The sequence below is a fragment of the Solanum pennellii genome, chromosome 12 (genome assembly GCF_001406875.1).
Source record: "Solanum pennellii chromosome 12, SPENNV200".
In the NCBI taxonomy this organism is placed as follows: Eukaryota; Viridiplantae; Streptophyta; class Magnoliopsida; order Solanales; family Solanaceae; genus Solanum; species Solanum pennellii.
In genome coordinates this window covers 61,030,764-61,042,971 of record NC_028648.1, presented here as the reverse complement: position 1 = coordinate 61,042,971, position 12,208 = coordinate 61,030,764, and the positions used below count along the sequence as shown (strand labels likewise).

Genomic DNA, 12,208 nt, shown 5'->3' with positions numbered 1-12,208 from the left:
TATATATTGATGTCTTCTTTTATTACTATTACTAGATGATGATGCCTGTGCGCGCACGGGCCAAACATGTGATTGTTCTTGACAGTAATTTTTATTATAGATAGGCAATACATATACAAGTATTATTATGTTTATTATTGTGATGCCTAGGCACTTTTCAACTATGTTTCATACATATTTACATATTTGTACAGAAAAGATAAAATAGTTGGTGGTAGCAAGTGATGATGATGCCTTGGAGTTCACAAAATATTTGCAATTACGAAGAAGATGGTTTTAGATTGTGGAGTTATAAGTTAAAGAGAATGGAGCTAGAAAGCTGTAAATAACTACAAATGAATACTAAATATGTCTAGCAAAAAACAAAGAATACTATAAATATTAAGGCATTAAAAAAAAGTGTAGATTTCAGTATATGTATGTATGTGTGTATGTATATATATATATATATAGTGATGGTAGAAAGAATAACATGTAAAATTTAAAAAGTTGAAGAACAAAAAAAGGTGTCTGTAATAAGCAAAGTCGCAGCTTATGTTATGAAAAGTCTTTTACGATGACTTCGTCATGAACTATGTTGAAGTAGAATGGTCATTGACTCATTGTTATCTCCCAACGGTTTAGTTTTTCAACCTTTCTTCTCTCAGGGACTCGGACACACCACATTATATTGTAGCGTGTTTTTTTTTTTTAGAAGTTATGACTAATTTGATGGGTTTACACATATAATTATTTGTGTTGTAATGATTGTTGAAATAACAATCAAATTATCACTATACTTGGTCCTTTTTCTATTGTAGCCTATAATCTTTTCAGTAATTTCTACTTGACAGTTTACATGACTAACAATTTAGCTCAAACTCATGTGAGCACAAAATCATGACGAAAAATTTAACTTGACTCATGTGGATAGAGAAATAATTTCATGATGCAAATTTCCAACTTCTTCTCCTAGCTCAATTCATTGCTCTCTTCTTATTCTTCCTTTCACTTGTAATATTTTTCATTTTTTCTCCAAAATGACAGTAGAAGTACCAAATTTGTCCCACTCAGTAAAGTTGGAATATGTCAAACTTGGCTATTAATATCTTACTAATCATATATATATATATATATATATATTAAGAATTGATCCTAAAGAATTGGTAAACACATGAAATTCTGTCTACGTGCTACAAATCTTGTGCTCTTCTGTTTACTGAAAAATTAATTCAAAAGCAAATGATTATTTGTCTGATCAAATCAGATTCAATTTTTACATTTTAATGGCACTCTAAATATTTGTAGAGCCATTTTATCCCTAATTTTTGTTTGGTCATAAACAAAAGTAAATGCAAAAGCAAAATGCAACAAACAATGTAAAAGCAGCTGCAAAAATCGAATTCAAAATTGAAGAGAGATGATAAATTACATCAAGATTGTAGCTGTTGTTGAAGGCAAACAGTTGAATCCAAAACCTTTTTTCTTCCTCTTCAATCTTCAATAGAGGTCGGTGAAAGAAAGGCATGCATCCCGTCAAACTATTGGGTCAACAATGCTCTTCTAATTAATGAAAATTATTAAATGCCACATGGCACCACAATAGATTTTCACTGCCACATAGACGGAAAGGAAAAGGGTCAAAAGTATCCTTTAAACTATCCGAATTAGCTCATATATACCCTTAAATTATATTTCGGCTCAAAACTACCCTTCCCGTCAAACTATTGGGTCAAAAGTGACCTTCTTATTAGCGAAAGTTGAAACTCCGTTAAATAAGAAAGGTACTTTTGACCCAATAGTATGACCGGAAGGGTAGTTTTAAGCCGAAATAAAGTTTAAGGGTATATATGAGCTATTTCGAATAGTTTAAGGGTAATTTTGACCCACTCTTCTACTATGGTAGAATTTTTTCTATAAAGAAAATCATATTTTTCTTAAAAAATTAAGATGTTTGACCGACAATAAAATTATTTTAACATAGAAATAGAAGCAAAAAAATATGTTACTTAAATAAAGTAAAGCAATGTGCAGTAATATTATTTTCCGAAACAAAAGTAACCATATCAATTACACATATTTATTAATATATCTATTATTAATTAATTAACATATTTCATAAGTTTAATTAAGTTTCGTTTAAAATATTCATCCTTCATTTTTATATAAGAAATTCTTTATTTTATTTATTTTACCTTTTATATATTATCATTTTATTTTAATTATTTGATTTAAATTTTAAAATTTGTAATTAAATCATTATGTTAATAAGAACGTCAAATTCTCATTTTTTATTCAACAGAATTTGATTCACAACTTCACCAGCGATTTTGCCTTTTTCGGCGATTCTCCATTGTGCAGAAAAAGATGTGGCGTAGATCAGCTTCTTTCATTCTCGACAAAAACCAAACCGACGTCTCTGAAAGTCACCATCTTTCTCCTCTTTCAGTCGCCGATTCATCATCTATGACTGAAACCCTACTACAACAGGAGCAGCAACAGCAACAGCAACAACAACTTAACCCTAATCCTGACATTTCGGCGTACTATCAAACTAGAGCGGCTCATCATGGAGTTGTTACAAGTGACTGGCTTTCTCAGGCTCAAGCTGCCGTAGACCAACCATCTGAAGACGTTGTATCCTCGAATGTTTCTTCTAAGTCTGGAGATTTGAGTGGGAAATTTAATGTGATTGATGAGTTTAATAATTGGCGTAAACAACCTGATTTGGCTGAGGCTGTTGCTGCTATTAGGGCTTTGGCTTCAGTTATAAGGTCTAGTGAAGCTACAACTATGATGGAACTTGAATTTGAACTCAAAAAAGCTTCTGATTCTCTCAAGGTTCGATTTTTTTCCTCTTATCACTACTCTTGTTGAAATTAATTTAACTCTATTTTCTGATACTATTAGGCATATCGTTTTATCTTCTCTTTCGCCATTTTTGTTTTGGTTCTTCTCAATTCCTTCAAAATTACTCATTTAAATTTGGTACTTTGAGTTTTTTAATTGGTGGAAGTAGTAGTTTTACTATCAACAGTCAAGGAAATCAATATACTGCACCCTTTGACACATCTTGATAAAGAGGTGACAAAAAGAGTGGACACAGAAGAAGAAAAATCGAGAAATTGGAATTGGAGAATTGAAGGGGATGTCATAGAGTTCAAGTCAAAGATGAGAAAGCATACAGTTTGGAGCCCAAATTTGCTAATTTTTCTTTTACCAGCTTATAATGAATGTTGGTGGACTTATTCCTTGAGGTAGCAAGAGTGGTAATAGACTGCTGCCACCTATACTGACACTGAAGGGGTTGTGAACAGTGGTGGAGAAGATCTCTTAGTGATTTTTGATAAAGGCGAGGACCACTATGGTGGTGGTGATGAAGAGTCTGGGAGCACTACACTCTACTCTAATTAACTTGATGTTTACCTCTCAAATGGCTTTTGTAGACTTGTTGCCCATTCATGTTCTCGTTGTCTGAAAATGTTTACTCAAGAAAAAGGAACACAAAATGGTCCTTTTCTTTTTTTCACTACTATTTTAGGAAGTGTTGCTCTTGTGTTTTTTAAAATACTTTTCTGTGGTGGTGGAATTGTCGCCTTGAATCCTTTAATCAAATGTCAACATTCCTTTAGTCAAGTGTTAACATTATATTTACTTTTACTTTTTGACATAAAATAAAAAAGTTTGCTCTTTATATGGCGTGGTGTTCGGCAGTTTCACCCAGCAGCCTATTATCTACCAAGGGTGGAACTGATGAGCTCACATTGTGTTGTTATTGGAGTGCAAAGTTGGGAATCCAACGCACACAATGTTACTCCTACGCCTTAACCACTCAGCCTCCCCTTGAGACAACTTTAAGATGTATTGAGCGATATAAATGGTACATGTTTATAATAAGGTTAGGTAATGCTTCTTAGACAAATTACTTTTTATTTTTCAGTCCTTATAACGTATTCGATGGTAACTGTTTTTGTGCTAAAGAAGTAGAGTAGGTTCTTTTTCCCCTTTTGTTAATATTTCCCCATATGGAATTTTGAGATTTTTTTGAGCGGTGAAAGTTGTAAATTGTGTTGACGGAGTTTGGCCCCACAACACCCATTGCTGCTGTGTTTTGTTCAAATGGGAGATTTGGAAGTTTCTTGAAAGACATGGATCTGTTTCTCTAAAGTCTATTATGATGTTGTGAGTTTTTAAGCTAACATAAATTGAATGTGGATGCCAAGGGAATAAATTTTTGAAAAATCATTGTTGTTTGTTCTTAAAAGTATATTTGAAAGTCACTGTTGTTTTGCTGAAAGAACTAAGTATCAATGAGCCATACCATCAGATATAGTCCTGCCATCAGAGGAACATAGTTCGATTTGATTTCATTTGATTGTCACTACCTCATTACGGTACCTATCAAAAGAGAAGTATGTCTTTTGGGTTTGAAAAAGAAATAGTGGTGGTTTACAAAACGTGATTTTGATGGACTAATACAACAACATGGATGCAGATCCGTTGCAGTAGTGATTATCCAATATCGCCCTTGATAGAGGGGGACATATGTCAGATGTCATTAGAGCTTTAGTATTCAACTCCTTAAATACCTGCTGTCGTAGACCCTTGTATTTTTATGTGTAAAAGTAGATTTCCGAACAGTGTACATCTACCTTATGGTAATCAAGTAAAAGTTGATTGCAAGCATACTGAGAGAATTGAGAATTTTATGCTTTATTGCTCTTTCACTATTTCTGTTTGTATTGCAGTCATGGGATAAAACCTCCATCTCTTTGACAGCTGGTTGTGATTTGTTCATGCGCTATGTAACAAGAACTTCAGCATTGGAATATGAGGACTTTAATTCAGCCAAGTCTCGCTTTCTTGAACGTGCGGAGAAGTTTGGGGAAATATCTTATAAGGTATATACCATGTAATTATTAAAAGAAAAAATATTAAAGCATTTTAATCAAACTAACACAATGTGTTGTGAACCAAATTGACCCTGTAAGGGCTCACCGGCTATTACAGAGTTTTATTTGGGATCCTGGCCCATTTACACTTTGTTAAAAGAGGACTAGGAGTTTGAACAACGGTTATGAAAATTATCTTGAAGCTTTGGCTTTCAGTTATCTCTCATCCTCTTTCTCTGTTCTAGTATCTCATCCCCTTTTTGTTACCTTCTTCTATGTTAAATTTATATGTATTTAATATGTTATTACTTTATTGTGTGTATTATACGTTGTAATCTGTATCCAGTGAATATTATACATATCAGTGTTTGTGTTGGAAATCGGGTTTGTTTCATTGGTGCTTTCATCCAGAGGTCTTGAATGGAGGACCAATTGCGAACTCATTATGATTCAGTTAACCCCAGGAAGGATTTGTGGCCAAAAGAGATGTATGAAATTCGTTCAATATTACAGGAGTTGGTTAGAAAAATTGCAACTACTAGGCCCCAAAACAATGTTCAATGAATAAGAATAGAGAATTGTCTCCGGCACCACCGATGTTTCGTCATAAGTACACATACATAAACTTTGGACGGTTCTGTGGTGATAATCTAGAGGCATGAATTTTCAGGCTGAACACTACTTTGAATTCTATGAAATCGCAGAAAAGTATAAGTTATCTCTCGCCTCATTGTATCTTGATGGGAAAGCATTGGAGTGGTATATATAGCTTTTTCAGAACAAGCAGTTGGCAGATTGGAAACACTTCATTGCGAAAGTAATGATTCGATTTCGTAAACACCATCTCGAATCACAAAGATGTCACTCTCACAATAATCAGCAAATAACCTCTGTGATTGACTACCAAAGTCGTTTTGAGGATGTCTTGTCGGGATATGGTGACTTTAATGTACTCACGTCGGATATTGCATATGTTTCTCCACAATGGAACGACATACCAACTCACCTTTGTCACAATGTTATGACGAGCAATCTGAAGGCAACAACAAAACCAATGCGCCCGCGGTGTTTGATGACTTGTCTGAAAAACCCACAAATGCAAATTCTATTATGTCCTGTAAGCTTAGTTAACTTGAAGTTGAGGATCCCCAGAAGATGTGTAAGTTGACAATAGGAGATACTATTGATGCATGTCTTGTCTCTCTTAATGGTGAGGCAACTCTTGTGAAAATGATGCTAAAAGTGAAGACAAAAATGATGAAGAAGAAATTGTTATCATCAGAGATGGAAAAGTTTACCCGCAACATGGTCTGGGGCTTGCTCAATGGTGGAAAAAGATGTCTTCAATTTGCAGTTATCCCAATCTTATAACTAGAGGTATAACCAGTAGACTTGTTCATGAAGTGATTCTCTTGATTTTGAATCTTTTTCCACCTGATCAATTTGGTTTAGAGTTTCCATTTGATTCTGGCTCTAGTTTACTAGGTATGTATAATTTGATATTTTGTGTTGCCTCGAGTGATTTGGATCATGATAAGTTTATCATATCAAACTTGAGAAATTTTTGCAACTGGGTGGATACTTTGAAGGGGAGGAATAGTTATAATTTCTTATTGTCTAAATTTAGAGAAAATGTTATGGAGGAGAAAGGTATGAATATGCTTCAAGAATTTGTTGAAAGATACTCCAAGCAGTCACCAAATATTTCGGTCAATAGAGTTGTTAAACTCTTGTGTGCTATGTTTGGTCTAATTCATAAATCGAGGACTATCTCACGATATATTCACTTTAATCCTGGTCAGTTTCTTGATTGTGGTGCATTTTCTTTTGACAGTGTGTTATATCATTTCGTGGTCTATCTTTGGGTACAAACTTGTCAACCTCGGCTGCCACAATCACTTCCAAAACCACCTTTCTCGGTGTTCTTATTGAATTTTCTAACCCAAATTGAGAAATCTATTGAAATAGAATCGAAATTCGACTTTGATGGGCTTGTCATAATTGGTGAGGTTGATTCCAAGACAAATGTTCATCTATTCGCCGCAAATTTAAGTAGTAAAATGCAGCCTGCAACTGATGTACTTGTTGTCCTAATACATGAGTGGAAGGTATTGAAGTTACGGAATGGATATAAGGTGAAGCTTCAAGTTGTTCACCTTACTGGTTACACATTTGTGGTGCTATTGAGAGGGTAGATTTGGTTGTGATCCATAGATTACATTATGGCTTAATATTAATGGAGAGACATGGGGGAAGAAGGAGATTCTAAAATTGTTCGTCGGTATTTGAAGATGGAAAATTTAGCTTTGACGGGTTGGAGTATGTTAAAAAGAATCATTTGCATCATATATCAATTAATATAAAAGGAATTGAGGTTGACAACGAATGGAGCGAGAACATCGCAGAATTTGTTAGCTATATCAATGAGTTTCTGTTAGTTAATATATCACTTGTTCTTTATGATGCTGCCAGTACGTTTCTCATATCAAAGTCATGATATATGGAAGTTTGAATGACAACATTAGGTGGTTTACTCTTTTAGACACTTCTCAAATTTCATACATCTTTGTCGTGCTATCTTGTACAAAGTGATGAAGGTTTGGAAGCTTAGCAAGAGTGATGGAGTTAATTCTACAATGCACAAAGCTGCCAACAAAATCATCATATTATTCCTGATGGTTTTCACCTGTAGCAGCCAAGGCAATTATAATACTCCAAGCTGTCGAATGAAGTTTCCTCACTTGAACCTTGAGGACAAGGTTCATTTTTAGGGTAAGAGTATTGTTGTGAACTAAAATTGACCCTGTAAGGTCCCACGGGCTATTAGAGAGTTTTATTTGGGATCCAATACCATTTACACTTTGTTAAAAGAGGACCAGGAGTATGAACAACGGCTATGAAAATTATGTCGAAACTTTGACTTTCAGTTATCTCTCATCCTCTTTCTTTGTTCTAGTATCTCATCCCCTTCTTGTTACCTTTTTCTATGTTAATCTATCTATAATTAGTATATTATTACTTTATTGTGTGTATTATACGTTGTAATTTGTATTCCGTGAATATTATATATATCAGTGTTTGTGTTGAAAATCGGGTTTGTTTCACAATGTTTCCAAAAAAATTTTATGCAGGCTCGGAAGATAATTGCAATGCTCAGCCAAGAATTTATTTTTGATGGTTGCACCATTTTAGTACATGGCTTCTCCAGAGTTGTGTTTGAGGTTCTGAAAACAGCTGCTCAGAATAGGAAGAATTTTCGAGTTCTTTGCACTGGTTTGTGTTGAAATATTACATTTCTAGTTTACATGAACTATTGCTAGAATTCGATAGTTTTATATGTTATCAATTAAGTGGCAATTGTTTTCTCCCTTCTCTGCATGTATTTTCATATTTGTTGGGTTAGCCCAAAGTGAATGAAAAACATTTCTATCATCAATTTACTGGCTTAATAAACGAACTTTTGCATGTTGGTAAACCAGATAGAAGTCAATAATGTTTAGGGTAGTTAAATACAAATAAGGGAAAGAGAGAACTTTCTTTGATTTTGCTCCTTTATTTATTTGTTTTGGTTACGGAGATCCACATGGAACTTTAGGAGTCAAATTTTCTGTAGTCCCATGTCAAAAAGAATGTTGTTTCTCTTTCTCAACGACTAATCGTGAAATTTTTTTTCGAGTTTCTTTGATTATGCAACACTTGTTGATTTTTAAGTATCGCGTTACATATGCATTCATCTAAACCTATTTGAGAAGATGAGCTACTATAATTTTATCACATGATAATCTGTATTCCATTATCTAAAATGCAGAAGGGAGGCCAGACAGGAGTGGGTTACGATTGTCTAACGAGCTAGCGAAGCTTGATGTTCCTGTAAAACTCTTAATAGATTCTGCTGTGGCATACAACATGGATGAAATTGACATGGTTTTTGTTGGGGCAGACGGTGTGGTTGAAAGCGGAGGTGTTATCAACATGATGGGAACCTACCAAATTGCTTTGGTAGCGAAGAGCATGAATAAACCAGTCTATGTAGCTGCTGAAAGCTACAAGGTAAGTTGAATGCATGTTATCTGTTAACATTAAGGATTCCGAACCACATATCTTCTTAAAGAGGGACATTGTAACTAGATGAACATACAGAATGCTATGTGATTCATTTGCTTCCTAACAAGTTGTAATTTCTTGCAGTTTGCTCGTCTCTATCCGCTGGACCAAAAAGATATGTTTCCAGCTTTACGTCCAATTGATTTTGGGGTGCCAATTCCGTCCAAGGTGGAGATTGAAACATCTGCTCGCGATTATACACCACCGCAGTATCTTACACTGCTATTCACAGATTTGGGCGTTCTAACACCATCCGTAGTAAGTGATGAGCTTATACAGCTATATTTATAACCCCAATGAAGTTTGATTATGTTGTAGGTATTCCAAATATTACCTATAGGAGGAAATTTTATTTTCTGTGTTCTCCCATTTTTTCTATGACATGGAAGAATATATTACTTTTTTAAGTTTGCTTATCCTTTTGGGTATGAATTGAAAAAGGAATCATTAGACTATTCAGAGTAAATTCATCTTGTTTTCTTTTTATGATTTTAGTGTCCGAGTCGCTTTGGCGCACTTCAATTAAATCCATGGGATACTGATCGCCTTTCACCAATAATAGATACTAGATAACTTTGTCCACCCAAACTAGGACAGAATAGATATGAAATTGTGTTGAATCTATTGGTGACATTGATTTTAATTGATGAAACAAGCTTTGATGTGAAGAGAAAATAAGATTTCACAAATTCATTACTAATTTCAAATTATGAAAAAGAATTTTATTGCCTCATTATAGTCAATTTAAAATCTTACTGATACACATTTTGTTTTTTTAAATAAATTGTAGCATTTTTTTGTTTTTTTGTAGTCAAATGTAACTAAAAATTTAACATAAGATTGTGGTGAACAATATGAACATTACATCCATCAGGGTTGCTCAGTGGTTTGGGCTTGGGACTTTCATGTTGGAGGTCTCAAGTTTGAAATTTCTTGCCAGCGAAAACAAGATGTTTACCTTCTGGGTCGAGCTCGTCGCATCGGGCTTGCTTAGTGTGATTTACTTCTCTTATGTGATTTGCGAGTTATTGCATAGGAGCAGGAGTTCTATCTTGTGCCCATCCAAAGAGTAGCGGTTGCGGGTTTTCGTTGTCATCAAAGAAAAACAACAACAATATGAGCATTACATATATTATGAACACTATCATTTTTGTGAGCGTTTTCACAATTCCAAAATAATGAACGTTTTCCAAATCCCAAAACAATGAAACCCTACTGGTTAGTTAACTAGACAGTTATTATAAATAAAAAATAAAATAGAAGGAGATGGATGAATTTCAGCTTATACTAAGTCACTTTTATATAATTTTGAATACCTTTGAGAAAAACAAAAATCTGATGAAAAAGTATCATATAACACACTATTTCTCTCTACTATAATTAGGTCAAATCAAGTTGAGAAAAAAATGTTGAAAAAAGGTTAAAATATGAGTTTTGTCCTATTATTGCACTATATGTTTTACATGCTTTAATGATCGTTTGGTTGCGAAATAAAATTAAATATTGAAAATTTAGTGTAGAATAAATTTTATACTAGATTTAGTAACGTCATAAATTTATACTCATCTAATTTAAATTATTTTATCTCAATCTCTTAAGTAGAATCTACATAGTAAATAATATAACATTAGTTTTCAACTGACCAAGACATTCAAATATACGCTAAAATTAATAAAATCCTAAATTAAAAGATAATGAAAAAAAAAGCACACCGAAATGTGTTTGGTACAAATTTTTTTTTCAAGTATACGCTTTTATCAATCATAATTTTAAGTAATCACTAATTCCAATCGAGGACAGTTAACATATAATTTTACAGAAAATAGCAAAACAAATATTTAGTTAAAAAATAAACGCAAATATTTCATCTTTATATATAACATAAAACTAACATTCAAATAAATTAAATTTAGTCTAATTTTAACTCAAGTCTTCACAAATTAAAAACACTTACTCCAAACTTTAAATATTGGGTAAAATATCATATTTCAAATAAATTAAGGGTAAAATTAGATTATTCCTTTTTAATTTGAAGCAATTATTAGTAAGAAGAGTATTTTTTGAAGTTATTTTATTAGTTAAGGGACACATTTAAACACAAAAAAATAATAACAACAACATTTTTTTTATAAAACAAACATAACAAAGAATAAAACTAACCCTGTTTAAATATGTACAAACTCAAATTCTACTATTATTTTACTTTTTGTAATTTTTTGATAGAATTTTCTCTAGTTTAATCTTGTTCTTTTTTTGCATGATTAAACAAAACACAGTGATTAGTCTCATTTTCTCTAATCTAAATTAGATTAATTATCGGTAGAATTTTGCTTTATTTAAATTCCTTATGAACATTTCTAGTTCTGGGTTTCTTAATTATATTTTAATCAAAAAATTATTGAAAATCTCTTGTTCTTTATTTTTTTTTATTTTAGTGTTTTTGTTACTCTTAACTCAAGTTTGATTATATACGTAAAGATTAAAACTTTATGATTAATTTTTTTTAATCTTTTTTTTTCTTCTTTTGTTGGCTGTTGAATTAACAGTTGATTTAATAATTTAACTCGTTAATCCCACGAACTTTTAACTTTCGATATTCTGTTTACATATAATTTTTTTTTCTCTTTTACATTTGATTATTAGTTGTAATATTTTAAAAAGGGTATTAGGGTTTCTATTTTGTACTTTATTTGCCTTTTCATCTGTGGCTGAATAAGCTGGTTTTTTACTCTATTTGGGTTTTCGATTCGTTGGTGGATTCGGAGCTATAATGGAAATCGTTGATGTTCTATGATTTCTCTATCTGGTGAGTGTTTTTTTGCTTATACCCAGTTGGGGTTTTTTTTTTTTAAGTCGTTTGATTGTTCATTGATTTTCAGGATTTGGGTTGTTTTTGATGTTAGAATCTTGGTTTTTTTGAAGTGGGTAGGTGTAATTTGGGGTAATTTTGAGGATTTTCAAGTTGGGTATGAGTAATTTTATGAATTTGGTTGTTATTGAGACTAAAGACTTGATTTTTAAGTGGTTATTGGTGATTTTCTGGATTGAGGTGGTTATTTATGAGATCAATATGTTGCAGTTCTGTTGGTTTATGCATGTGTTGAAGGTTTGGTGTTTTTGCTCTGCTGGGGATTTTTTATATGTTCTTACATGTATAATAGGATTTCTTTTTTTCTACAGGGTTCGCTAAAGAGTTTAGATTCAGGGTGTAAGATTATAGTGGATTGGAGTTT

General features: G+C 32.7%; 1 protein-coding gene across 2 annotated transcripts; it reads left to right on the top strand.

Moving 5' to 3' along the window:
* Positions 1 to 1,253: 1,253 nt before the first annotated feature.
* LOC107006815 (translation initiation factor eIF-2B subunit alpha-like) lies at positions 1,254 to 9,461 on the top strand. 2 transcript variants are annotated; one of them, XM_027913380.1, is made up of 6 exons: positions 1,254 to 1,488; positions 2,282 to 2,820; positions 4,728 to 4,880; positions 8,003 to 8,144; positions 8,680 to 8,921; positions 9,060 to 9,461. In XM_027913380.1, exons 2-6 carry the CDS (start codon positions 2,347 to 2,349, stop codon positions 9,264 to 9,266), a joined length of 1,218 nt encoding a protein of 405 aa, XP_027769181.1. In that variant the 5' UTR covers positions 1,254 to 1,488; positions 2,282 to 2,346; the 3' UTR covers positions 9,267 to 9,461. The 2 variants fall into 2 exon arrangements, with proteins under 2 accessions (XP_027769181.1, XP_015060820.1); XM_015205334.2 differs by having other exon boundaries at positions 1,255 to 1,488; positions 2,341 to 2,820.
* Positions 9,462 to 12,208: the final 2,747 nt, after the last annotated feature.

Excerpts from the sequence above, each read along its gene's own strand:
- LOC107006815 (XM_027913380.1), top strand. The coding sequence starts at position 2,347 with ATGTGGCGTAGATCAGCTTCTTTCATTCTCGACAAAAACCAAACCGAC. Across the intron at positions 2,821-4,727 it reads AAGCTTCTGATTCTCTCAAG|TCATGGGATAAAACCTCCAT; the intron begins GTTCGATTTTTT and ends TTTGTATTGCAG. Across the intron at positions 4,881-8,002 it reads TTGGGGAAATATCTTATAAG|GCTCGGAAGATAATTGCAAT; the intron begins GTATATACCATG and ends AATTTTATGCAG.